At 44.8% G+C, this 27,913-nt stretch overlaps 1 protein-coding gene across 1 annotated transcript in view; it reads left to right on the top strand.

Annotated features, from left to right (window-relative positions):
• MYO16 (myosin XVI) overlaps nucleotides 1-27,913 on the top strand; it is a 437,171-nt gene that overhangs the window by 244,271 nt on the left and 164,987 nt on the right. Inside the window, exons 17-20 of the mRNA XM_032496671.1 lie at nucleotides 8,775-8,886; nucleotides 11,926-12,043; nucleotides 12,808-12,879; nucleotides 14,730-14,871. Coding sequence (XP_032352562.1) covers nucleotides 8,775-8,886; nucleotides 11,926-12,043; nucleotides 12,808-12,879; nucleotides 14,730-14,871 — 444 coding nt within the window. The remainder of the gene's footprint in view (nucleotides 1-8,774; nucleotides 8,887-11,925; nucleotides 12,044-12,807; nucleotides 12,880-14,729; nucleotides 14,872-27,913) is intronic.

Genomic DNA, 27,913 nt, shown 5'->3' with positions numbered 1-27,913 from the left:
CTGACCTTCGATAATAATGTTTTCAGAATTTTTACTTTCAGCTAATTTTTAAGCAAAAAAATATAATGACAGTTAGGCAACCTGCCTGTGCCTTTTCTGCAAATATATTCTTTTATGTAGAAGAATTTTGACCTAAAAACACAGTGCAATGTCGGTAAGCTCGTAGGCATCCCTTATTTGGACCATGAAACTCTTATCTGAACTCCGTTATTCCATGAACAGTGTATTGTTGTTCAAGTTTAGCATACAGGTGGAAATACCGGAGTAGTTCAAAGCAATTTAGAGCTAAACTGAGCATAAGTGCTAGTTGCTTAATTTAATTTTCCTTTTAGATTATGTTGACTGTTTTTAAAAAATCTGTGTTGTAATATTATGTATAAAGTATATTTTTATATAATATGTAATTTTACTGAAAATACGTAACGTTTATAATCCTAACGACAGGTCCCAAAGATAGACTTTACTAGAAAATATTCAAACATAGGCACGACAGAGGTGCAGGAGCACAGAAGCTCTTGGAGAGGAACCCACGTTTCCTGGCCCTTTTTTCCTGATGTCATTAGGGTTAATTATGATAAAGAAGTATTTTTGTGTGTGTTAACGATCAATTTTATTTAGCTTTTAAATGAGATGATATTATCAAAAAGAAAGCTTGGGGTATTTAGTTTAATTTAACTTATGAATCTCTCCTGAAACAACCCATTCTGAAATCCCATTTCTGACATCATCCACCTGCTCGCTTGGCCTTGGGCAAGAGTGCTTTACTAGATACTGTCTTCAGTTTAATAAGGAATTGTGGTCAAGATTTTCCTGAATTTTATTTTTAAAATCTTTTTAAAATTATAGACATAGTATATATTTATTTTAGTCATTTTAATTTCATTGCAAACATCCCAGATTGCTAAAATGGAGTCGGTGCTTCTTCCTAAAGTGACAGAGACGTTCTAGCTGACCTTTGGACGCTGTAGGGATGCCAGGGCCGTGAGCCCTTGCACGTGGGGCGTGTGTCTTTCTGTGTGCTTGTGGACATGCAGTTTTTTCTATAAAGGTTAGACTTGCTGTTTGTCCAGTCATGTTATCTGGAAGGGCCATCAAGCTAACTAAGTGAACTATTTATACTTCTGTTTAAAAATGTTTTATTATTTCCTCACTGCTCCCCTCCCTCCCATTTCCTCAGACTTCTCTCCCACCACTCCTTAAAGAACTTAAGGCAGATTAATCACCTCTGATCGCTCATTTGCATGTTTGTTTCTTAGACTAAACGTTCTTTCTGGAGCATTTCCCAAATAAATTCTTCATAATAGTGTTTGTGGGGTTTTGTTTTGTTTTGGTTTTATTTTGGCAAAAGAATGAATTTCATGGCACTGATTTTTTACTTCCTTTTGCCAATCTTTGGCCAAAGAAAAAGAGCAGAGTTTGTGTTCACTACTTTCTTATCAACCAACTACATATGGCCCCTCCCGTGCATACTGGGAGCCTACCAGGTTTAAACAGAACCAGCCATGTGTGTCTGGAAACTCGGAGACACATAAATAGAAATGTTCAGACGTACATGAAACTGACCATACATCCAATACAGATTTAGATTTTACAAGACTCTAAATCAGGAACGCGGTTGACATCATTTCTATCCAAGAGAATCAGATTGATGACATTTAAGTTGTGTATGTTAAATGAAAACTATTACGTATTTAAGTGTGTGAATGTGTGAGTAACTGAAGTGGGGAAGGAATAAATCTCTTTATGTATATGTGTGTATGTATAGACATACGTGTATACAGAATTGGTTCACAAAGCTGTGCAGTAGGCGAGGTGGAGACCCAGGGAGCTGGTGGTATACGCCCCAGTCCAGAAGCCAGCCGGCCCCAGACCCAAGTCTCCGTTCGAGTCAGTAAACCGCAAAATACAGTGTCCTGGCTCAGGACCGTCCGGCAAAGGAGTCCCTGTCACCTGTGGAAGGAGCAGCCTTCTTGTTCTATCCAGGTTTGCACTGACCGGATGAGACCTGTCCAACTGGGGAGGGCCATCTGCTGACTCAGTTCAATACTCAGTTCAATTCAAGTGTTAATTCCGTCAAGAATCCAAGTGTTAATTTCATCCGAAACACCCTCACAGACACACCCAGAATAGTAATAAAACTTAAAGTCATAATAATGATAATAATAATAAATATTTTGGCACCCTCTGGCCCAGCCAAGTTGACACATTCAGTTAAACAAGGCAAAAGGGGATGGCTGGAGCAGTCAGGGAAGGTTCTGAGGTTCGTTTCAGTGTGTGGCTTGGTCCGGCCTTGGCACATGGGCCTGTCTGGGCAGGAGGAGAATCCTGGGAAGCAACTCCTGGGAGCAGACGGGGGGGCAGCGCCGCCACGCAGTGGCCGGCTCGTGGAGAGGAGGGCGCAGCGCAGAGTCCGACAGAGGAAGAACAGTTGTACGGGGTGGAGCTGGGTTCTGGGGACCCGGGAAACAAGCAGGAGAGTTATTCTGGAGATGGAATGTCCATAAGTGGAGAGCTGACATCATGGCGGTGAACCGTTGGGAAGGGTAACCCAACAGAGGAATCAGGTGTACACTCATCCTCTTCAGTCCAGAGTGACAACTACTCAGCTGGGCAGGGTTGGTGTGATTCAAAGACTGGCCTCGCCCTTGTAACTTTTTAATGGAAGCATAGTTGATTCACAACATTGTGTTAGTTTCTGGTGTACAGCATGGTGATTCAGTTGTGTACATATAAGTACATACTCTTCTTCTGATTCTTTTTCGTTATAGGTTATTACAAGCCATTGAATATAGTTTTCTGTGCTGTACAGTAGGACCTTGTTGTTTACCTATTTTATACATAGTCATTTGGATCTGAACATCCAAAACTCCTAATTTATCCACCCTTCCACCCCCAGACATAGAAAACAAACTCATGGTCTTGCCTGTTGGGGGGAAATGCCTGTCCAGGCATTGTAACAGCGTCTGACAAAGCAGAGCTGTGGGGGGAGTGCAGGGTTTGCTGAAGCCCCTCAGAGGCACACCCAGCCCAGGAGACTTCCCCGAGAAGGTGGCGCGTGAGGGAAGACAGGACGCACCCTGCGTTTGGACGTGTGTGGATTATGCTCAGAAGGGAGAGCGTGGGCCGCGTGAGGGCACAGCGGTGGATGAGAGTGACTGAGACGACGTGGAGTTCCAGGCTGGGGGCCCCGGCAGGCGTGCTGGGGAGATAGCATTTTAAAGGCCACCAGAAGCCGTTGATGCATTTTGATTTGGGAAGAGAGTTCACTCAATTTACACTTTGACTGCAAGGAGGAAAGCAGACTGGTTGTAAGATTGGAGACGGAGGCTCTTGCAGTATTTGGGTGATTTGATGGGATGGGCGTGGAGGTCACTGCAGCCCCCCGGGAGGGGTGAGATGAGCTGGTCTCCAGACGCTGGGGCCGTGGGGGCCTTGGGAGGAAGGTGACCTCTGAGGTTCATTGTCAATGAAGAATCATCGCCGTTAGGCAAATGTCCACACAGCAGAGGAGAAAGATTGGACGTTGCGGGCATCCTGATCAGTGGAACTGAAAGAAAGGGGAGTGAAATAGGGTAGAAATAATAGAAGTAATTCCCTCAAGAGGAAATTAAAATTCACTTTTAGACCTACCAAGTTGAAAGAGAGTACGCAAGGTGTCGGTGGGTTACAAGCAGCTTGGAATTTCACAGGGTTAGCGTCACACATCCACGGACGGGTCCCAGAAGGGGCCTGGAAACCGTGCGTCAGCGGTAACTGTCCCTAAATGGCATGTGTGGGAGTGTCATCTTCTGGAATAGTTACCAGTTGCAGAATTTACGGTGCAGGTGTCTCCCTCAGTCAGTGTTTAAGACGCAGGGTGACGTTTGAGTTTGTCCTTCGTATCAGTGTTCTGAGGATGACCTTACACGATGCTTTTTGGTAAGATTTCCCGAGGAGGAGTTTTGCACCTGTTCGACCTCGGCTGAGGCATGTTTATGTAAACACCCCTGCCGCCCCTCCCCACGCACAGAGCCAGAGCCAGTCTGCTGTGAGCTGGGGTCCCTGGGAGTCACAGAGAGCCCTCCTCCACCCCGGCAGGTGCAGCCCCCCGCCTCTGCGTGTCTCACGGTTTCAGAAAGGCCAGACCAAGGCACAAGCTCTGAGCGAAACCTTCTCTCTCTCTCCATTTCCCTAATTCACCCACATAAACATGGCTGGTTCTCTGGGTCTCGGTGGGAAGGAAAAGGTGCCCCTTCCTCTGGCAAGAGCGGCCCCTGCTGCCCTCAGGCCGGAGGACGGGGTGCAGCCTGGGGTTCGGCTCTGCAAACACGTGTCCCGGGCCCCCAGTGCAGGAGGTGACCACTCTGTCCTGGTGTCTCTACTTCCATTTTCAAGAACCCAGTGAGTTCACAGAAGCGTTTCCTCTTTGAGAGATGGTCAGAGTTTAGAATCTGTTCCGCCAGATGTTTTGAAGAAATAGTCTGACTGATTTGAAAAATATGGGCAAACTATTCTGGGAATGTCACAGGACCCGAAGTCTTTCTGAATGTGTAATTTATTAAATGGATTCCATGCTTTTCCTGAAGACCACTGGCAGGGTTTCCTCTCTCCAAACAAAACAGTGTGCAGCTAATACATTAACATTCCTGTGGGTGGAGATTTATGTATCTGAACCTGGGGTTAATAAAAAACCTTATTCTTATTCCATTGCAGGGGGGATTTAAAATTGGTTAATACTTTCCAGATAGTTGAAAAACCATAAAGGAAAGAATTTCCTTCTAGGAGCGAGGTGGGGCTGGGTGGGCAGGGAGCAGAGTGTACCCTCTTCCTTCCCAAACTGATAAACAGGGCTGTTGTTGACGCCAACTGGTTTGGTTTTGCTTTATCTGGTTTCTGTTTACATATTAAACTTCCCCTAGTAGAGAGAAGGCAGCTTTGCCCACAGTAGGGAAGACATGGTTCTTTCGTGTTTATGCGGCAGATCAAAGGCCAGCAAAAAAAATGGTGCTTTGTAGTCTGCGAGCCCAGACCTGGTGAACGGGCCCCACCCGCGGTTTTAAGTAGTAATTGCCTTTATTTCTATCTGAGCCTTCACTCCCAGCTCACCTTGGGCGCACCCACAGGCGTATGAGAGTCATTGTGTGTCTGCTGGGCTGGGATGCCCCTGAGCTCGGGCAGGGCAGCTGTTGTTGGTTCGTTTATTTTTAAATTAATTGATTAGTTGATTTCTGAGATGTAGTTGACATATCGCCATGTGCTGGCTGAAGGTGCACCGCGTGTCAGTTTGGTACATTTGTGTATTGAAATAGGAAGCCACCCTCATGCTGGCTAACGTTCTGCCACACCTCGTAACCGTCGTTTCTCTTCGAGGGGAGAAGTGTTGACATCTAGCCTCTTAGAACTTTGACGTTTCCAGTACATGCTGCTGACCGCAGTCGTGCGCCGTGCACCGCATCTCCGGGGCCTGCTCTCCTGCCCCTGGCGGCTTCGCGGTGTTTGCGGCGTGTCCGGCACCGCTGGGAGAGCGGAGGTGTCGGCGCCCGGCGCGGTGCTCAGGCCCTTGAATGTCGGCTTTTTGCAAAAGGTTATTGTTTGTATTTGGTGTTCAGATGAAATCTGCCACCTTGAACTCCTCGTCCTCTTGTCCCAGTGAAGCCACAGGCGGGGGTGGGTGGTCAGCATCTTTAATTTGCCCCTTTACACGTAAGAGATTTATTCCAAGATCGGGTTTTCTTTGCCACAAATCACGAGTATCAATGCACACACACACTCACACACACAGAGATACACACACACTCTCACACACACACAGAGACACTCATACACACACACTCACACACACACAGAGACACTCATACACACACACTCACACACATACACACACACACACACCAGAGACAAACACATGATTTTGACGATAAATTTGACCCACCTTAGGAGATGTATCACTAAAAATGCTATTTTTTGTCACGACAACAAATTGGAACAATGGAATAGTTGATTAGAAACAGCGCAAGTCAACAGTCGTTGCTCCTGACTTATTTTAAATAAAGTCAATGTGCAGTGAATTCTGGTCTCACCCAACGCACAAGCAGAATTTTGCATGTTCAGTTGTAACACATATTCATCTGGTTTGCTGTTTTTTTTTTTCCCTGTAAGTGAAAGCAAAGATGTTTGTATATTTGGCGCAGGTGTGCTTTTCTCACACTGACCTGTGAAAGTGAGTTTTATAAACTTAGTTGCTCAGAATAATCCCCCGCATGAACCTGATAACTGAGTTACAAGGGCGTAGGGTGGGGGTCGGACAAGGTGTAGCAGTTGGCCAGTTACTGGCTCGGAGATCTTCAACAAGCTTCCGTTCCCATGTCTCCTACAAGGGCACAAGAGCAGCTCTGCTTCTCAGGTCGACGTGAGGACCGGCTGGGAAGCGCTCCTGAAACGCCCAGTCGAGGATCTGACACAAGGTGTTAGCTCCCACCGCCCTTGCCTTTGAGTAGAATTCGTCAAACAGGATTAATCTGTCTACGATTTTTAACATTCTGTACGTCGCATCCTTCTTCCCCTTGGTGGAAACATCTGGACCGTTCCCTTGATCTGTCGATCTTTTAAAAGCAAATAGCAGTGATTCTCTGATGTTTCTGGCTCTGGACGTGGACGTTGCCAGACATTGCTGTTCGAGTTATGTATGAGTTAAAAGGAGATGACAAAAAAAAAACCAGATTGTTTGAGCCGTAAGTATATGATTTTGAGACGTAAAAGTGATAACATAAGACAGTGACTGGGGAGCTCTAAGGCCTGAACACTGGGAGTTGGTAATTGTGGGGCCATTAATTAATAGGTGACGAAGTCAAAAGCCGTCAGTCAGAACTTTGTGAATTTGAGGCAAGATGACTCTGACCGTCGTAACCCGGTCCCTTGACAATTTGGCTGCCCTTGATGGTTTCCTTTGTTCCACTGCCCCGACCCCAGCTCCATCGCCCTCTGGGGAAGGAGACAGCCCCACCTGGTGCCCACTGCATCCGCTCAGCCTCCAGTGTCCCGCTGCTTGGGGACAATGTCCCTTCTCAGTAGCGAGTATTCGAGTTCTCATGCCCTTCCTCAAGCCATCTTCCCCTTGTCCTCAACCTTGCCTGCTTTCTGAAGCCACCAGTGGTGGTTCCTCGGCTCCCGGAGACACTTCTGGCCCCTGGACCACATCTACCACCTCATCTGCACGTGGAGAAGGTGGGGTCCCTCCTCTGAACTCCGATTCCAGACCCTCTTCTTTCCTTCTCTTCAGACCCCACACCTTTTTCTTTGAGTCTTTGATCCAGTCTTCATGTGCTTCTGCCTCAGCTCCTGAGCCTGCTGAGGGCTGGCCCACCCCCAGTCGACCCCGCGCAGCCCAGAGGTCCCCCCAGACCCCGCCCCCTCCTTCCCAGGGTCTCCTTTCTTCATCCCTAGAACGTCAGCGTCTCCTTCCCGTGAGCTCGTCCGCCGCCTGGTTTTAGTCTCCGCACGCCGATGACGTCCAGACCTTTTCTGGTCTTCTCTGAATTTCAGATCCTTATGCTCAATTATTTCTTGGGCCGCTGCTTGAACTTTACCAAGTAGCTCAAAGGGAACATGACTGTGATAAAATAGAAGTCTTTCTCTCAGAAACTTAATTCTCCTCTTGAGCGAGGCCACCGTCCACCTCGTTTCCCCAGAAAGAAGCTCGAAGAGCACAGTTCACGCCCCTGTGTTCTCCGTGCCTGCATCCAGCCAGCCCGGCCGTCCTGCCTCCCCATCCGTCCTGTCCCGTCTTCTCCACGCTGGACCCCTGAGCTCATTTCATTGCCTCATCTCTTTCCAGGGAATCTTTCACTGGGCTACCAGAATGTTCTTTCTGAAACACCAATCTGTTCCTGCCCTTTCTTTATTGCAAGGACTTCAGGACCACCCGTTCCTTCCAAGACATCATGGGAACTCTTTTGCAAGATACACAGAACTCTGGCTACATGTGTGACCTCCTTACCCTCTGCTCCTCTCCCCGGAGGCTCCAGTTTTGGGGACACCCCCGAGTTCCCCATGTACCTCACGCCTGCTCCATCCCGGTGCCTCAGTATGTATTGCCAGTCACTCCAGGGACACCCTTGGGTCTTGAATTTGCTTGGCAATTCCCTACTCGAGTGTCAGCTCTTGGACCCTTTCCTCATTGCCCCTCCTCCCCTCCTCCAAGCAGGCTGAGTGGGTCTCTGTTACTCTGCTCCTGGGTTGTGCGGCGTCGTGCTTCCCTCGCCTCTGCCCTGGGAGCAGTGTGTTCGTTGCTGAGCCCCAGGGATGCACTCTTGCATCTTAATAACTTCAGCTGGAAGTATTGCGTGATTCCTGTGTGTTTGTTGAATGAAAGGAATAAATCAATGAATTAATCAGCCACCTTGTAATGAAAAGGTATTGACAAGAAGAAAGAATAAATGACTCTAAATGAAAAATCTTTAACACAGATATTAATTACAAAGCACACCATGGAACCTGCCAGATTTCTGCACGGAAGACGGGCAGCACTGGTGACCTTCGCCTGCGCAGGGCGCAGCTGAAGTGAGAACAGGCAGGACAGTGTCAGTATGTCCTGGTGCAGCAGGAACTTTTCTCCCCTTCCTGAAACATCATGTATGTTTGTTATGCTGTTATGTACCAGGGCCTTGTAAACACATGGGCTCACAGTGTCCAGGTGGTCCCCATCAATCTGGGGACCAAATACGGCTGGAGCGACTCAACCACCGGAGTTTGGCCGCACGCCCAGCCATAAAGCTCTGTGCTCTTCCTCCTCGCAGGTATTTGAACCAGACCTTTCGAGACGATGTATCAACAGCAGAGCATTCTCTGAACAGGGAGAGATTTGCTGTTTTGAAACAAGCACTGAATGTAATTGGCTTCAGCAACTTGGTGAGTCATGCCACAAACATTTCACTGTGAAAATCAACCTTCTCCTGACTTATAAAGTTATTCATTCAAAACCATTTCTCTACCTCCTGGAGTTTATGTTCCAGTGGGAGACAGATGTAAACAGGCAGGCAGGCTCAGGGCCTTAGGTACCAGGAAGATGAACAGGGTGACAGGAGGACGGGCTGCTGTCCTTAAGAGCGTGGTCAAGGAGCCCTTGTCCCGTAGGACCTGCGAGCAAACCAGAGCAAAATGGACTTGAGAGAAAATGGCAGCTTTAATCACATCATTAAAACATCCTAAACAATATGCTTTGTCAAAATTCTTAAGGAATTATCAAATGCCCCCAAGCACTGTAAAGCTGAAAAACACAATCTGAAAGGTAAACCCACTGCCGAGCCACGGGAACCCCTGCGATCCTAGGGAGGCTCTGCGCCTGCGCCTTGCAGCAGGGCAGCCACTGGCCGTGTGTGGCTGGTGAGGCTCGAGCAATGGAGCTTAATTGTTCTTAGTTCTGATTGATTTAAATGGAAGTCGCCTTGTGCGGTTTGTGGTCACTGAAGGGAACAGCAGAGGTCTAGGGAATAAGAGATGTGAAATGGCCTGAGCCTGAGACCAGTCAAATGCCCACCAATCTGTCTCCTTTACACGTAGTCTCTGTGTCTCCTTCATTCAATAGGGTATCATTTTGAAAGAAGGCCAACTCCCAGTTAGCAAGCTAGTGACCAGTGTGAGACCACGCGGGTGATCTGGTAGACCAGTAGCTCAGGAGCCCAGATGTAGTCGCAGATTTTAAAACGTTCCTTTTTTTCTCCCCTTAGACCAGTAAGTTGGTTAATTTGGGTCTTTGTCTTTTCCCTTGTCCACCTGGCTCATGGGGCAGTGAGTGGGTGGAAGGGGTGTGAAGGTGGCAAGAATGAAGGCGTAAGGAGGTGGGACCCACCCCAAGTGGATTAGCTCTGGGCACTTGGCCTCACCCCGCCTGTGCCCCAGGCAGGGACTGGAATTCTAGGAACGTGGGCACATGCGGTGTTTTGTTCTTTGATGCTCTGATTCTGCCGTCTCCGTATTCCCGTCTTTCCCTCGCTCCTGGCCATCTGTGCTTTTCTGTCTGTGCACTCGCCACTGTGGTACTTTTTGTTATTTTTCCCTTCCTCCAAGTCCAAAATCACTGCTTCCTTAGAGGAAACTGGGATGTAGGGGTGGCCAAGGGGCCATTCCTCCAAAAGGTCAGTTGCTTGGAAACAGGGCATTTAAAGTCCATGCTTGGTCCTCAGAGGCAGGGCAGGCAGAACATACTTTCCATCTCAGGTAGCCAGCAGGGGGGTTGACAAGCTTTTTAGTAAAAGAAATAGTGCATTTTAACAAAAGGCATGAAGGTAATCACGTCATCTCAATCCTTGGGAGTGACTGGGATGGTGACACCTGGGTCCACTTAGGAGGAAAAGACCATGTCCCCTGAGATTGGGGGGAAGGTACTTCTGGGCCAGCAAGACCCTGAGTCAAGGCGTGTGGCTGTGGTCCCGGGAGATCCGTCCGTAAAGGCGCTGGAGCCTCCGTCCTCCACCAGCACCAAGCAGCCGGCCGCGTGGAGGAGAGGCAGGCGGGCTGGCTCACGGCGGCCAGACACAGAGCCACGGCCCCTGCCTCTGCCTGCAGAGCGGTTCGTTTTCACCTCTGTCACAGTGTCGTGTAGTGTCGCGTAGTAGCACATTGTAATTCGGATTAGGGCTAGTTTTCCCAGCTCTGTCTCCATCGCTGACCTGTATGATCCTTGAGGACAGAACAGAGTCTCCCTGTCTGTTTCCAGGTGTGCCATCTCACAGGGCACTGGAAAATTTAGTGAGGAGTTGCTAGATTTATTAAAAAGGGAGGAGGAAATGTTATGTAAACAAGCATGAAGGAATAAAATTTGAAACACCAATTTAGGATTTCGAAGTTACCAAAAAACTTTCTAAGCAATGCTACAGTCATAGAGTATCATACTTGAAAATTACTTACAGATTATCCTTTTCAATGCTCTCATATTAAAGATAATAAAATTGAACCTTAATATGAAAACTGAAAGTTCATGAGAGTGGAAATTAATGAAAGTCTCAAGGACTGTGTTGTATCAACTATGTGTTTATAAAGCAGATAATAATTGTTAGAAAAATTTCCACAAGCAGGAGCTTTTTATTCCCAAGTTACAGATTAGGCAACTGAGAATTTGGAAGGTTATGTCACTTGTCCTAAAGGAAGCTTACACATTTTTACTATTGATATCATAACACTAGACATTTGCAACTCTGGAGAAGTACGTTTCAGTTTACCGCTTTTTCTTGACTTTTCATTCTTACCACAAAATGACTGTCCAAAACCAAATCTAAGGTCTAATTTCTTTCTTTATGCAGAGTTCCAGGTTCTCAGATATTCTTTAAGGAAACACTCTCATACCTCCTGCTACCTTCTGCTCAAAGGTTGCTCTAACATCCTTTTCCCCTGAGTGTTCCTTTAAATACCTTTAAAATTAGCATTTTGTTTATCTAGGCAAATTGTTTTCATTGTGCCTCTTCCACTACTTTTCTAGGAGAAATGAAAAATTCTATAATCATAATCAGTTTATCTTATAAGAGAGATGGCTATGAGATGGATACGGTAACTTCGCCTTCTGGGAGGAGATGTATGAAGTCTGACTCTACAGCTGATGCCCAGCCAGTCGGACCATCAGTACATGATCATTTATTTTTCATCCTGATACTTTTCCAGAAACCATCTGTTAATATCAAAACGTCACTTTCTTGCCCTCTTCCTCTTTTGTTTAAGGTACAGAAATGTGGATTTTAAGAACAAGTGTTGAATTACGAGGTTTTGGATTTGGAGTTAGAGATTGGCAGTTCTTTTAGGGAACATTCTGGATCTGAAAAAATATCTCAGTCCCACTAATAGCATGCACATCTTTTTTTTTTTTTTTTAACCTACTTTGAGGTTTTTAAAAGGATTTGTCTTTTCATCTTTCTTCTAAGCAAGCCCATTCATTTTCTGTATTTGTACACCACGTAGGAGGTGGAGAATCTGTTTGTGATTCTAGCAGCCGTGTTACACATTGGAGACATTCGGTTCACCGCCCTGACCGAGGCGGACTCGGCGTTTGTGTCTGACCTCCAGCTCCTGGAGCAAGGTCAGTGGAACAGATCTAACAGGCACCTCACCGAGGTGCAGTTTTGCAGACTGGCCAGCAGATGGCGACACAGTACAGAGAAGCCGGGTGGGATGAAACCCTTTTTGCTGGAGTAGAATTCAGAGGTTGCGGGGGGATAGGGGGCGGGGGTATCCACTGTCTTCCTTCTGGTTGTGTGAGTGAATGAGATGTGCATTTATGTTCTCGTGCTGCACACCACATTAACAGTGTTGATGCTTCGGCATATCACTGGGTTTCTTTACATTATTCTGAGGACTCTCCACCACCCCCTGCCACCCGGTACATTTGGGGAGCATGTTATTAGTTAAACATTTTAAACAGAATGTAATTACCTCACTTCAAAGCTCTAGCCAAAAATCTCTCTCCACTTTGAAGTTGCCTTGTTAGTCACTCCCAGGTTTTTTCAAAATACCTTAAAACCACAGGTTGTTGATAATCAGCATGTCTTCACTTCATGTCAAAGTAATTTAACTAGGAATTGGGGAGAAGCCTCCTGGGCCATTCATGAGGGCAAGGAGGGAAAAAAATACCCGTGGTGATTTAATGCCCGACAACTCGTTAGTGTTTTGATTGCCGTCAGCTGTCTCTCCAGTTGCACTGGCCGCTTACAGAGGTGGTTTAGTTCCTTCAATACACACATTTTCTAATAGATACATACAGATCTTACAAATTATAAAATCCAATGTTCTTGCCATCAAACAGTACACACTAATGATATGTTTTCATTGCTGCTTTAACTTTAGTGGCTGGAATGTTGCAAGTATCAGCGGATGAATTGGCGTCTGCTTTAACGACTGATATCCAATATTTTAAAGGTAAATTTTTCTGTACTTTGCTTTTCACCTTTATGAAACTCCTAATGCTCTTGAGAGACCATTCTGATTAACTGGTCACCTTTTTTGTAGCTGATCAGTCATTTTAGACAAATAAACTCATTGATCCAGGAGGGCTCACGCAATTAAAATGTTGGAGCCCTTGGTGTACAAGGTGCCTGGCTGCCCTCTTCCTTGGAGCGAAGCCCCTTCTCGCCACCTCGTCAGTCGCAATGGCGGCGGCCGCTTCCCAGGCACCAGTGAATCGACGGGAATGGTGCCTCGTGCTGAAAATGCTGGGATTTCTGTTTATTCATTTATTTTTACATAATTTTTAAAATTGAAGTACAGTTGATTTACAGTGTTGTGTTAGTTTCAGGTGTACAGCAGAGTGATTCAGTTATACACATATATGTGTGTATATATACATACATTCTTTTTCACATTCTTTTCCATTATGGTTTATTACAGAATTTTTTGTGTGGGACCAGCAATTGGGTTTATTTATTTATTTTTTTTAAATGGAGGCACTGGGCATTGAACCAGGACCTCATGCGTGCTGAGCGCACGCTCTACCACTGAGCTGCACCCTCCTCTTGTTACAGGACACTGAATACCGACCCCTAGGCTGTACACTAGCAACTTGTTTACCTGCTTTCTATGTAGTGGTTGGTATCTGCTAATCCCAAGCTCCCAATTTATTCCTCCCCCTCCCCCTGCTGGTAACCATAGGTTTGTTTTTTTACATCTCTGAGTCTGTTTCTGTCTCGTAAATAAGCTCATTTTTATCATTTGTTTAGATTCCACATATAAGTGATATCATATGATATTTGTCTTTCTCTGATTTTCTTCACTTAGTCTGATCATCTCCAGGTCCATCCATGTTACTGCAAATGGCATGATTTTATTCTTTTTTTAAGACTGAGTAATATTCTATTGTATATACACCACTTCTTCTTTATCCAGTCCTCTGTTGATGGGCACTTAGGCTGCGTCCATGTCTTGCCTGTTGTAAATAGTGCTGCCATGAGCACTGGGGTGCATGGATCTTTTCAAATCGGAGATTTCTCCGTATATATGCCCAGGAGTGGGATTGCTCGGTCATATGGCAAGTGCTGGGATTTTTAATTCTCACGAAATACTAGGCCTTCATTTAACACAGTCAGCATCCTGTTGCTTGACTCCCCATGAGCCCGCATCCCAGTGCAGCCGGGTTGGCCACGACCACGGACTGTGGACGCCAGATGCCCGCCACCCTGCCACCCTCCGGCAGAAACGGAGAATCCCTCACCCCCAGTCACCTCCGCGTGTTTCCTTCTCGGTTTCCTCTCTAGTCCAGTCTCCACTCAAAACGTTATCGCTCAGGATTTCAGCCACCGCTGCTTTGAGAATAACAGAGATTTCCACCTTCAGTCTTGTTCCCCAACTCCCAACCTACGTTGTGATGAGCAGGGTCAGCTCTTTGAAAATACCTAAACTATGATGACTTTTCCAGATGGCCAGGTTTCCAGGTGCCTGGAGGATGACTCCATATCCACATCCATGAGCCGTTACCAGAAAGCTGGTTAAGAGGGCTCTGCAGAGAGTCGGTCCCCTGACCGCAGGGAGATCGCACAGCCTGCACGGAGCTCAAAGCTGGGGTCAACGCCTGCAGCAAACAAGGCTGCAGTATGTGTGACACGCCCTTCAGGGAAACATGGTTCTGTAGTAACTGACAGAGGGCTCATTTATTCAAGTCAGTGTACTGGTAACATCTTCTGATGGATGTGGATGTGGAGGAAGACATCCACGGGTGCAGCTCTGCGTCTGAACGAGGGACCCTGGTGCTTACGCCCCCCCTCCTGCTCTTCCAGGGGAGCTGATCACACGGCGGCACACCGCAGAGATGGCTGAATTCTACCGGGATCTCCTGGCCAAGTCCCTGTACAGTCGTCTGTTTGGCTTTCTGGTGAACATGGTGAACAGTTGCCTCCACAGTCAAGACGAGCCCAGCAGGTAGGACTGATAGATGCTGGGGGGTCACCGCCGGCTTGACAAGGCTCAGGCTTATGGACGCGCAGAAGCCAGTGTGACCGTCAGCCATGAGAACATTACAACGTTTCATTGTAGCGAGGTGATTTCACTTCAAGGATTTTATTGACTGTTTTTAAGGGATTTAAGCCCCTCCCCCACACCCACACCCCTCGATGAATTAATCAGATCATCTCTCATGCCTAGAGATGCAGATGTGCTCTCTCTTGGCTGAAGGCATCGATGGCCTTCTGAGCACCAAGAAGTATTTTAAAACCCTATAAATCTGGGAAGAAGACAGCCCAAGAATATGGGAGGCTTTCGGTTACTGGGGGGCCCATGACCCTCCAGAACCAATGTGACGATGGTTTTGGGCTGGGAGTTCTCCCTGTTTTCCTCACCTGCTTTGTGGGTTGTTTGATGAAGCATCTCTGGTAACCCTTTTGACCCCTAACCTTAACCATCTTTAAGCAGCAGCTTTCCGGGGCTGTTTGATCACCTGGATGTTCGAGCGCTCCTTGGCATCTTGTCAATGGAAACCTTTGTTAATATTCTTGTCACTAATGGTGACCGTGGGCAGGGCAGGCCGTCGGGAGCACACGTGCATTCAGGAGTCTCTCCACGTCTGCTGGTCTTGGAGCAAAAGCTCCTGAGAATTTCTTTGTTGTCCATACGGTCTTCACCAAATTCCTGAAAACTGCCGCTTTTAGAGGCTACTTGGGGAACATGAGAACTAACAGGTATTAACAGGAAAGTTCTTAAATAAATACAGACATACCAGAAGATTTCAAGTCATACTAAAATTCTGGACAAAGGCGGACTAAAATTCTCATTAAAACATGCACGTGCAAGATCCCAGCGCACGTTGATCAGCACGTTCAGCGCTCAGTCCGCAATCCGAGGGTCGCGGTCTGTCACCTGTGTTCCAGCAGACAGAGCTTAATATCTGATGTGGGGAGGATTCTGGATTTTGTTATAGTTTCTTACCATCAGTTAATTTGTGACTTCCCTTTAAATACGGAGCTTATTCACAGAATGCTGACATGTCAAGTCCACCAAATTAACCTCTTACAGAATTACTGGCAGCGCTGCTGAAATTCATGTTGAAAAATTAATGTGTAGATCCAGCTGCTCGTAAAAACTTTTAGAAAATTTCCATTTGCCATTTAAATCGCACAGAGCCTTAAATGTATATAATTGGAAATACTTATACCTGGTGTAGAGTTTTGACTCTACACATATGTAGAAAAAAAAAGAAACATAGGCCTTGGAAAGCACATGATTTTCCTTTCAGTAGGAACACGGCTGCTGTGTCAGTGCGCCCATTTATGGTGTGAGTCTTATTGTAAAGATTCTTTACTAGGCAGATGAATAAAGAAAAGAATTGCTGGAAAATTAGAGATGAATTAATGTATCATAAGTTTAACTTCTAAAAGGTACTATTCTCCTTTGAGTCCTAACTCCATTTTTTTTTTCCTCTGTTTCTCCCATGGGTCATGCAAACCTGAATTTAAATCCCAAAATAATGGAAAGAAAGGCTATGTTTGCAGTATTTCTGACTCCTTGAAATTCATGGAAGCCTTAAGGATTTGCAGATTCACAGACCCATTTCCTAAGTCACAGAAAAGTCTCAAAATTTGGATAAACTTAGAATAGACTTTTATTGTTTATGAATCCCTATTTTTTTTTTTTGAAATTTTGTAATCATGTCAGAAAAGATTGTATTGAATATATATATATTCCTGTGGTTAACGTGGTGGGCACCCTTGATATGGATGGGCAACACAGTCTGTCAGATGTCTGTCTGTCTGCACCCCCCCCCAAATATGTAAGGAACTTGTGTAATTATCCCCTAACTCCACATGTAAGTGTTCTCTGCCCTTTGGGACTGTCCACATCATCCATGGCACGGTCTGTAGGAATTCTCAGTAGTGCGGGCAGGGCTTGGCGGGGCTCTGTGACCACTGCAAAGCAGAGCAATACCCAAATTAAACACTTTTGCCAAACCACACACATCTCTCCCATTACACTCCAGGAATCTCAGTGAGGGAGCATGCAATGCCCCTCAGGGTTTTTGAGGCTAAATTAAGTTAAGAAACTATCTAAATGGTAAACCAGGTGGTAAGAAAGTAGAGAAAGAAAGTAAGGAGGAAATGTCTAGAAATTAAATGTTTTTTCACTGTTATTTTGATAATAAAATTGGAAATTAATTTCCCCAAGAAAACATCTGGCTGTGTGATATATTTAGTATCACTTGAGAATCCTAAGTAAAATCTCATTATCTCTCTCTCATTTGATACATATTTTATAAATTGTTAGTAAAAGTTTAAAAAAAAAAGAGTCGTGGAGATTATCTATCCTCAGTTTCAGACACAAAACTACAAAGTAAAACTTGCCTCTAAGCAGGGACTGAATGTGTAAATAAATTCGATTAAAACCCGAATGCTTACTTGTTAGTTTCAACGTTCTCCCTTAGCACTTTATTAAAATGATTATAAAAATTAAATTCTTTGATGGATATTACAAATCAAAAGATATCTACAAGAAAGGTAATCTAAAACTCCATACCAGCAGTTCATAAGTAGTTAAGAATTGGGGAAATGGCATTATGTACACTGCCTTATTAATTGTAATGTGCAGTACTTCATTCTTAGGAAATGAATTTATATTATGAACTCCCCCAATGCCTCACAGAGATACTAGAACACCTGCTGTGCACTTGTGAGAAATTGAAAATAGACATCTAGCTTTTTTCCCATTTAATGTGTGCTCTCTCTCTTCATTACCTGTATTTTTTGGGGGGTGAAATATTTAATCATCAAGAAGAATACAGAGGGTCACAGGCAATCACTTACCTCCTACCTGACACTATTAACATTTGCCACTTTTGCCTCAGATTTTCGTTAACACAAAAGAAAGGGAAAATTGCAGCTAAACGCTGAAGTTCCTTTTGTTTATCCACATAAATCCGTTCCTCTCCTTCCTGCCCCAGAGACAGCAATGTCCTCCTGTGTGCATTCTCTACAGTTTTTTTTATTTGTCTAGATAAGTGTTTTTTCATAACAAGTATGTGCCATTGTGCTTCATTAAGGATTAAAGAAATGCTGTGAGAGTCCGTTTTATGCTGAACTTCCCTTTTTAACTCTGCACGGTTTTTGAGCTTTAACTATATTGAAACCTGATGAGCTAATTCATTCTTTGTAACTGTTGCATTAATTCCCCTGAAGAGAAACCACAATATCCTCATCTGTCTCCTTTCAGATGGACACGTAAGTCTCTTTTTGTTTTCAATTGCAAGGTTGCATCCTTGTAAAGACTCCTGAGATAGTAGTTAGAGTTTTCCCTGGGGCGTGTACTGAGTAGCAGAATTGCAGGGAGAGCGTTAACTTGCATCTCCCTGATTGCAAGTGAGGCTGTACAAGGCGATGCAGGTCTGCACTGCCCCACGGTGACCTGCTCATACACGTGCAGGAGGATTTGTTCAGTTCTGTACAGTGACCTGCCTGCAGCGGCTTAGCAGAGACATTCTTTTCCAAGGGCATCTTACATTTTCTCGTAAAACCTTTAGATTTTCAATACATCAGGAGTTTATTTTTGTTTATATGAGAAATTGGTATGTTATTTTTAGACAAATATTCAATTATCTCTATCCTATTTATTCGAAATTCTTGTTTACCCCCTCCTGATTTTTAATCTATTTGACTAAAACTGTATCAATAATATATTGTTTTAATAAGTAAGTTCTCATAATAAGTTTTTGTTTTTCATATTTGTTTTGGTTACCTCTGGATCTTTATTTCTGCATATGAATTTTATAATCACTTTGACTCAGTCCATAAAAAACATTCTTCTGGGATTCCGACTAGAAATGCATTTACAGATTAATGGGGAGAGTTGGCCTTTTCAGGCTATTGGTTTCTTCCATGTGTACAATCTATATTTCTCTTTCTTCGTGCACCCTTTTACTTCTTAAATATATCAGTGTGTTTTTTCTATCAGTTTTACGCATATTTTTATTTGATTCTTTTCTAAGTACTTTGTGCTGTTGGTCGCTGTGATGAGAGCTATTTTTCTGTTACATTTTAATTTGTTTATTAGGATACTCCATCCTGAGTTTCCTATGCTGATCTTCTGTCTGGAAACCCTGCTGACTTTGCTTATTAGTTCTAATAATTTTCCTGTGGAATATCTTATCATCCTCTAATGTTCTAACTAAGACCATAATTATGTGTTTTGTCTTCCTTGTCTTTTATATCATCTATTTCTTCTTCTTTTATTGCATTGGCTAGTGCTGCCAGTACAATGTTGAAAATTCATGGTGATAGTAGATATTCTTGTCTTGTTTCCAAATTAATGTGTACCTTTAAATATCTGTCAGGAAGTAATCTGTTTACCTAGAGTTCCAGTAAATAATCTCTGCTAAATGTTTTCATTATAGATGGATGCTATTTTACCAAAAGTTTTTCTTTTATCTATTAAGATTATTGTATCTATTTCTCTTTTTCTTTGCTTATGTGGCAAGTTGTATTGATGTATTTTTTTTAAGTTAAATAATTCTTCAGTTTTAGTTCAAGCCCTATCTGGTCATGATGTACTAGATTGAATTTTCTAGTCAGTATTATGGACGTTTGCATTTATTTTCATTAGTGAGACAAGATTTTGTTTATTTTTTCTTTTTATACAATCTTTTGCTATTAACTTTATGTTAGAGAGTGCATTGAGAGTAATCTGTTTTTCTTCTCTTCTAAAGTGGTTTATGTTGAATGAGGGTGATACATACCTCGAATGTCTTGTAGAATTCTCTCTAAAATTTTTTGGGGAGACGGAGGGAGAATTGACCTGTGAATACTGTCTTGAAGTTTCTAAGTCTAACCAGATTATTTTCCTTCTTTTTAAAGTCATATGTATTTTCTAGAAGATTGTCCCCTTGAAGATTTTAAACATATTCACCAACTAAATCACAGCTTTGCTTTATAATCATCCAGTCAGTATCTATGATAATTCTAGTTTGACAACTTTTACATTCCTAATATTCTTTACTCATGCCTTTACTCCAGTATCACTGATAAGTCTTGCTTGAAATTTGCCTCTAAGAATTATTAATTTTCAAAAATCAATTTATTTGTCTTTTTGTCATTTCTCATGTTTATGTTATCTATTTTACTAAGTTCTGCAGTTCTGTGAAATCCCTATTTTGACTTTCTTATAATTTCTCTTTTTTTTTTTTCCTCACTTCCTGACTGGAATGTTTGCTCACACTTTCTAGTGATTTTGTTGACCTTGCATCTGCGAAGTGTCTCGTGAGTGCTTCTTGGTGCATTCCAGCTGCTTTACACGTGGTGCTTCTGCTGCCATTTAGTGGCAAATATTTTGTCTTTATGTTGTTTCAGAGATGAAATAACAAGCGGTTCGTCAGAAAAATAAATTTGACACACCATGTTTTCCCCTCCTTTATCCAAGTTGAGATTTTTTTCCCCGTTAAATAATGAGATTTTGTCGATTCTTGTGAATATAGTATGAGTGACTTCTATTTCTGCATAGACATTTATATCATGGTGCTTATTGCCATGACAACCAAAACTACACAATTTAGCAAAATATCTGAGACAAACCTGCTTTCTAAATAATTCTCCTTCTGCTCCATTTCCCTACCAAAACACCCATGTGTATAATGATTTCCTAAAGAGCTAAGAACCTTTCTCTCTAATTGCACATTTGCTTTTCATTATTTTGTGAGAGCCTTTTTTTAAATAGGAGGATCCAGAAAAATAAAAATATTAGAGGTTTACCAAAGTATCATGCATATTATAATACTCAGAAATCACTTAAAATCACCACATAATAAATACAATATAACGGTTAAAACCTACCACCCTTATTATAAAAGTTACCACCTACTATGGACAGAATGATGGTTAAATATAAATATTAATCATGAAAGGTGATACATTGTTTCAAGAAAAGTGCAGCTTTTCGAGCTAATAAAGAGCTATGCACTTTCCCTTTAAGTGCGTGTTTTCAGGAGATGGGAGGGAAAAAGAGAGATCTTTCACATCTGTGAGAATATGGCATTTTTAGGATCAGACAGTAGCGTTTTTCCTTTTTGATAATGCCTATCATGTGATTTGCAAATATTATTTGAGAGCCAAATAGATTCAATAAAATGTGCAAGTAATTCAGTGATTTATAAGGCTCATAAAAACCTTCCAGCAGCCTCCTCTCACTCGTTCTTGAGCCAAGAGTGCAGAGGCTAAACCTTGTCTATTTTATACGGAGGATAAAATTCACCGCATCGCTAATAGCCAGGCCCACTTGGGAAATGCATCTGGCCTCTTTTCAACCCCCTGATAACCTCTCCTGCTTGGTGAAGTTAACCAAATCTGTATTTCTTATGCCCCTCTGTGCCTGTCACCCGGCCACAGTAGCAATCCTGCCAGAATAAATAAAGTGGCCGGGTCATTCAGAGAAGGAAGCAGAATGTCCCAGTGCTGCCTCGTAAAGACCCTGCCTCTCCCTGAAGAAGACTCCAGGGAGGAGATGCCGGTACCACTGTGTAGACATCGCCTGCCTTTTTCTAATTTTCTAATTGAGGAGCATGGGCTCTTTAACTAAAGGACATTCGGAGCTTTTGTCGGCTCTGTGCTGTTAACTCTTCCCTCAGTGCCTGTATACAGTCTTACTAAACCTGCATCCCCAGCCCGTGTCTTGACGTGTGCAGGTGCAGCTGGGCTCCCGGAGCGCGCACTGTGGGTGTCACCGGTGCGTGCGACCCGGGAATGAGCCGGGCGTTGAGCGGGGGTGGCTGTAGTTCATAGTGACATGAGCATGAGGGAGCAGTGATTGTCTCCCCATTTCAGAGGAAGAAACTGGAGCTCAGAGAGGTTAAGTAAGTGGCCCAAGTCACAGAGCCAGAAAGTGGTGGACTGGAGCACGAGCCTATGTTGACTTGAAACCTTGAGTTTTTCCAAAAATGCCTCCCCATGGAAACTGTCAGAAAATTGATTTTAAAAAAAACCATAGTTTTAAAGCTAAATTTTAAAAATTAACTTTTTCAAAATATAAATGATTTCTTTATTTCAAAAAAATTGTTATTTAAGTTTACCGTATCTGTATATGGGCGTGTCCCTGAGGGTCACATTGTTCCCTGCTCTCAGCATCTGGGTCTCCAGCTCTCAGCAGAGTGCTTTACAAAGCTAGGTGCTCCATCCACGTTCATTCAAAAGGGGAGTGAGCTAATACATAAGTTAGTTTAAAGCCGCTCTCCAGAGAAGAGGCATTGGTGGGTTGCAAAAATAGTCCCAATCATTCAGTCATTTCTTCTGTGTGTCCCTGCTCTGTGCAATACAACTTTGACACTCCTCTTATCAAGAGGTTATGTCTGTTTCTCTCCTGTTGACTTTGAGCTGCCCTTGTGACTTGCTTCAGCCCAGACAATACAGCAGGAATGATGATGTGTCAGTTCTAAAACCTCGCACAAATCTGCTAAGAGCCCTGTCATTGTCACACGGGGGAGCCCAGGCTCTCCTGCGGAAGATGAGAGACGCTGGTAGCCAGCCAAGAGCCAGCCACCCCCAGGGATCTGGCACCCCGAGCCCGGCCACCCACGCTGACAAAGGGACTTGAGGCCATTCTAAGTACTCGATGTTTTTAGTCACTGAGTTTTGGGGTGATTGGTTTGTCCAGCAGTGTCCCCTTGTTACAAATCACTAGCTAGTTAATTTAATTTTCCTTAAAAAATGTTTTTTCATTTGTAATGTTTTTCCATTTTTTTTTCTGCACTTTTACTTTTTGGGGGGGAGGGGATTAGGTTTGTTTATTTATTATTTTTTAAATTTTTCAATGGAGGTACTGGGGACTGAACCCAGAGCCTCACGTGTGCTAAGCACGTGCTCTACCACTGAGCTCTACCCTCCCCGCCATTCAGTTTTCACAGCTGCTACTTCGAACCACAAGTTGTGAGTATGTGCATTTGAAGGTGGTTTTTAGAAGGACAGCTCTTCTTTTCGTAACTGATTGGAGGGACCCTGTGATGATTCCCCCACCCCAGTGTTTTCTAATGGGCAGCAGAATCACAAACCTTTGGGTGATAAAAATTTACAACTTCCAGAACTTGCTGCTAAGTTGCACGGCTATCCAGAAGTGCTCTCTAAAGCCTTCAGTAGCAGGAACCTCATGAAAAGCGGGGGTTTTGTTCAAAAAGAATTATTATGAAGGAAAAAAAGAAACTCTATTAAGAAAAGCATGAACGTGTTGGGGTATACGTGTATCGAATCAGCAGGCGGTGCACCTTAAACCATCCAGTATCACACGTCAGTCATAGCTCAGTGAAGCTGGGGGAAGGGAAGAAAAGCATAAGAAGTAAAAAAATGAAGCAGCACTTTTTAGCATCGTCTACAGCTAGTGGGTTGAAGTATTACGTAGATTTCAGATTTTGTGTGTGTGCCTGTATATTCAAGTACTTGGTAGTTTGTTTATGAGTTTTAGCTGGGTTTTAATTTTTTTAAAGAGGGTAATAGAAATAAAGAGATCTGGATTTCTGTTCCGAGCCTGACACTTAACATTAATGAAATCTCAGTCTCTAAAGCTGCGCTCGTCACATCTCATGCTCGGCGTCGCTCTCCCCCGCTTGGCTTTGCTTTCAGGACCTGTGAGTCTCAGCTTGCGAGTCAGGGTGTGCTGGAGAACGCCAGTCCCGTCCAAATAGCTGGCGGCTCACCGCGTCATTCACTACCGTGGGTGCCTCTGAGTCAGCCCCCGCCAGCCCGGACCAGGCGCAAACGCCTCACGTTCAGTGGATCCTTGAGTCTTAGGAGCAGTGGTGGCTAAAGGCTGCAGATGCGGTGACACCTGCAGTTCCTCTTAGCCACGCCTCGCTTAGCTCACCTCTCCCAGTGGCTCTAACGAGCCCCCCGGGGACCTCGGTGCTGCCTGTGTGGCTGGCCCCGTGCGCGGGCGCATGTGGCTCTGCAGCACAGCGTGCGCCTGCTAGCACTCGTCCTCCGTTCACATCGGGCGTTCGCACGCAGGGGGAGCTCCCCTCCCCGTAGTTAGTAATCATACCTCTTCTTTGAAGATCAAGGAAACTGCAGATGAAGTGTGTGGATGGCATCCTGAGAACCTGAATGCGCCCAGCCTACCTGGATGACACACCCTGATGAGATCCTGCCTCTCCTCTGCCTTCCAAACCAGACCCTCCTGGTTGGGCTTTATACCTTTTGAGTTGCCCTCTGTCTGTCCTGAGCATCCCCTGCCTGACCTTGGCCATATACCCTGACTCACGATCTCCCCTGTGAACCTCAGGCTTGTCCAGAGCTAAAACGTGACCTGCAAATACACCTTCAGAGCTCGCGCTCCTTCCAAGCCTGTCCTCTGATGCACTTGGATCCTTTGGATCAGGTGCCACGAATTTCCCAGACACGCTGGGTTAACCCAATCCAAGCCCTGAATCTTTCTCTGTATTTCTTTCTTTCTTTTTTTTTTTTTTTCTTTTTTAATGGCGGTACCGGGGATTGAACCCAGGACCTTGTGCATGTGAACAAGTGCTCTGCCACTGGGCTGTCCCCTCCCCCTACTGCTGCATTTCATCGCACAGGCATCTACCAACTGACACAGACCAAAGGATCTTCTAGATATGAGGCTGAGATATGTACTTCCTAGAAAAGGCAAGTCAGCTGCAGAATTCCCACGTCTTCATACAGGTTTTTATTTTGACAGGTGCCAGTTTACAAAAGGTGGTGGGAAAGCAATGATACAGGGTCCCAGTTTAGGGGCACAGGGATCTGACACGACTTGGTATTGTGTGGCGTGGAGAATACAGACTCGTCCCTGACTCCCTGCCTCTGCGACAGCAGGGACAGAGCACAAGTCACCTGCAGCTGAGCCTCTTCTGTGCCCTTGTTTTGGTTTGCTGCTTTGCAAAGCTTTGCGGCACGGTGTGTGTCCTCGTGTCCCTGAGGAGAGCCATCCCCCCTCCTCACACCTGCGACCTCGGTAACAGAGAGCCTCCTCCAGCATCTTCCTGACTCCAGAGAATTGTTGTCCAGAGAACTGGCTGAACCCAAGAGCTTACCTCTTTATTTTGTTGGAGGGACTGAGGCCACTGGTCTGACGGCATCTCCAGGAAACGCAGCTCTGCTTTCAAAGAGAGAGTTGCCGAAGAGTCAGCAGACAAGGGGGGAGGTGAGGGGCAAACCTCAAACATGAATGAAAGCAGTAACGGGGCAGATGCCGCTGTAATGATATTCAACTGTCAGAAGAACGTATCTCCATCTCTTCCTTGACCTCTGGGCCACTGTCATCTTGTTTGTAATTTTCTTCCCTACTGAGGTCTTTATTTTAATAGATGAGGCTTGAGCCTCTTGTAGGCGCCAGGGCCTGTGGCAGGGAGGGTCGCATTCTAACATCGCGTTAGGTGGCAGTACCAAAGCAAACGTGCACCTCAGTGCTTCTCACTCAGCAAGCGTCCAGCCCTGAGTCTCTCTGCCCCTGTGCGTAGCCGTGATCCTGGTGAGCATGCCTTTTTTATTCTACTCTTTTACCGAGGTCTGACCTAGCTGCAGTGCACATATCCTGTACAGAGTACGAGGGGTTTTACCGCGCAGCGTGACTCGTCACCTCCACGCGGAGGGCAACGTGGGCTCCTCCTGCACGTGCTGTGTCACGTCTGGCTTCTGCCGAGTGTTGTGTGTGTGAGGCGCACTTACACGGTGCGTGCAGCAGGAGTTCGTTCTTCCTCTGTTTCCGAGCGGTGAAAACAGGCAGTAGACGCGCCGCTGGTTAGGCATTTACTCAGCTGTTGATGGGCACCCGGGTCGTCTGCAGTTCTGACCGCAGAGGCGAAGCGGCCTTGAATATTCTGGCGCGTGTCTTTTACGGGGCGCAAGCCCGCCTCCTCCTGATTGTCTGCCTGGAATGGGATTTCTTGGTCCTTCAGCTGATACGCATTTAATTTTAGTGGTCAGAACCAAACCACGTTTCAAATTTCAGATTTAAGCTTCCGCCACCAACGCGGGAAGGTTCTAGTTGGTCCCTACCCAATACATACGGTTTTGTACCTGGATTTCTTCACTGTGATAGCAACTTCTCCATATTTCTAACTCTGCGTCATAACCACCACTTGTAACTGGAATGTTTGGAGGAGCAGTGGTGTCAGAATTTAAATAGTCTGCCTTCTCAGATGAGGGCTGTTTCAGACTAGGAATGAAAAGTCATGTAAACGAAATATTATTTGTGCTCTTAAAGAAGAGAATTGTGTGGTAGGTTGATTCTTGTTTCTAAAGATGCTTTTGGTAATTAAACATACATGCGCATCACTGTTTTAAATACAGTGAATAAGGACACATATTTATTAAATGTACTAACGCTCTTCTGGTGTGAGTTGTAGCTTTCCCTCGTTAGAAGGGGGTAAGTGCTCTTCTATTTTCTGTGCTCTTATTGCCCCTAGGGAGCGGTCCCTGCCTGGCTTCTCTGTGGGTCAGAATTAGCCCTGTTTATAGGATTAGTTTATATATAGTTATATATTATATATAATATATTATATTATAGTATATAGTTTATATATTAGTAATAACTTTATGTAGTATTTTATTAGTGAAATGTTGGCTCTTGTTTTCACCCTCATCGCAGGGTTTTTGTGTACGTCCATGCTGATTAGCTACAATTTTCATTTCAAGGGACCTCCCGTTTTTTTTTAACCTCCTAATTCTTATTTCCAGCGGCAGAGTTGGTGTGACGCCCTCATAAGTATGCAAGGAGGCAGGCGGCTGCTCTGGTGACCGTGAGCCTCACCCCTCGCCCAGCTTCTAATTAAACTTGCCAGCACCTGCAGACATCTTCCTTAATTTCTGACGTGTTTTCAGAAAATAATAAGCCCCGGGTACTTTCTTTAGTCGATGAATAAAGGCAGGAACTCCCAAAAGTACGCCATCCTGGAGTCACGTCTCCGTCCCAAGTTCGTCAGACTGGAGAAGCCCTTCCGGATTCAGACAAGCTGTGGCACGGGCGGAGGGAGTCACCATGACGAGTGCACTTTGCTGATTATGAGCAAAACTTAAACTAAATTCTTCAGCGTATTGGTCATGGAGCTGGCGGACGCCACAGCATAGCCCAGCTTCTCCAGGGACTTGGCGCCACTAACCTTTGTGCAAACCCATCCGCCGCTCGGGGCAGTGTGTCTGGACGGCCGGGTCATGCAGGTCTGGAATGCTCTGATATTTCACTCTTGCCCCGTCTGGGTTCTGACCCGTCGATGGTCAGCAGAAGAGGCTGATCCGGCTGTGGCTTAGTCTAAGGGTTTTGTGCCAAACAGGGCTCAGCTCTCCCCTAAACTGACTGAATACTTCAGTGGCTCTCAAGTTAATCTCCCTCCCCGGAGATGACTGGGGACAGAACCTGATTTGTGCATATCATCACCGGACCACTCTGTACCCCAAATAAAATTAGTTCATCCACGTTCCAAGGTAGACATTCTCCTTAATTCAGACTTTGGCCCTTCTCATACCCACACACCTGGAGGGGAAGTCAAAATCAGACAGATGACTTGGCATTTAATGTTTCGTCTGATATGAAACGTGGTGTATTTTACTAATGAGTTCGTGCAAGTTAGACATCAGGAAAGCCCTCAGGAGAATTCTAGGGCAGAATTTGAACTAAAGCAGCCCATCTTATTAATATGTTAATTTTACCTAAAGGATTGACTCCTGGTTCATCAGATGACCTCTGTCTGCTCCTTCTTGCTAGAAATTGGATGTTGAGTTAAATGCAGTGTGTGGTATGAGTCAAGATACCAATAAGAGACATGACAATAGTGCTGACTGCTGCACGGAGGGGCGTCCTGCTGGCTGCAGGCCCTGGGAACCCTCCTGCCAAGACTGCTGTTGCAGTAACAGATGCATAATTCATTCAGTCATAAATGATGAAACAGGTCTTTGAAAAAAATGAACACATTATGTCTGTCAGTAGTTGCAAGACTAATCCTTAAAATGCATTAAACGTGCATTAGATTTTTTTTCCTGACAATAGTTTTTTT

This window comes from Camelus ferus, chromosome 14, assembly GCF_009834535.1.
Source record: "Camelus ferus isolate YT-003-E chromosome 14, BCGSAC_Cfer_1.0, whole genome shotgun sequence".
Taxonomy (NCBI): Eukaryota; Metazoa; Chordata; class Mammalia; order Artiodactyla; family Camelidae; genus Camelus; species Camelus ferus.
The sequence above is the reverse complement of the archived record's forward strand: the minus strand, read 5'-3'. Positions and strand labels throughout refer to the sequence as shown.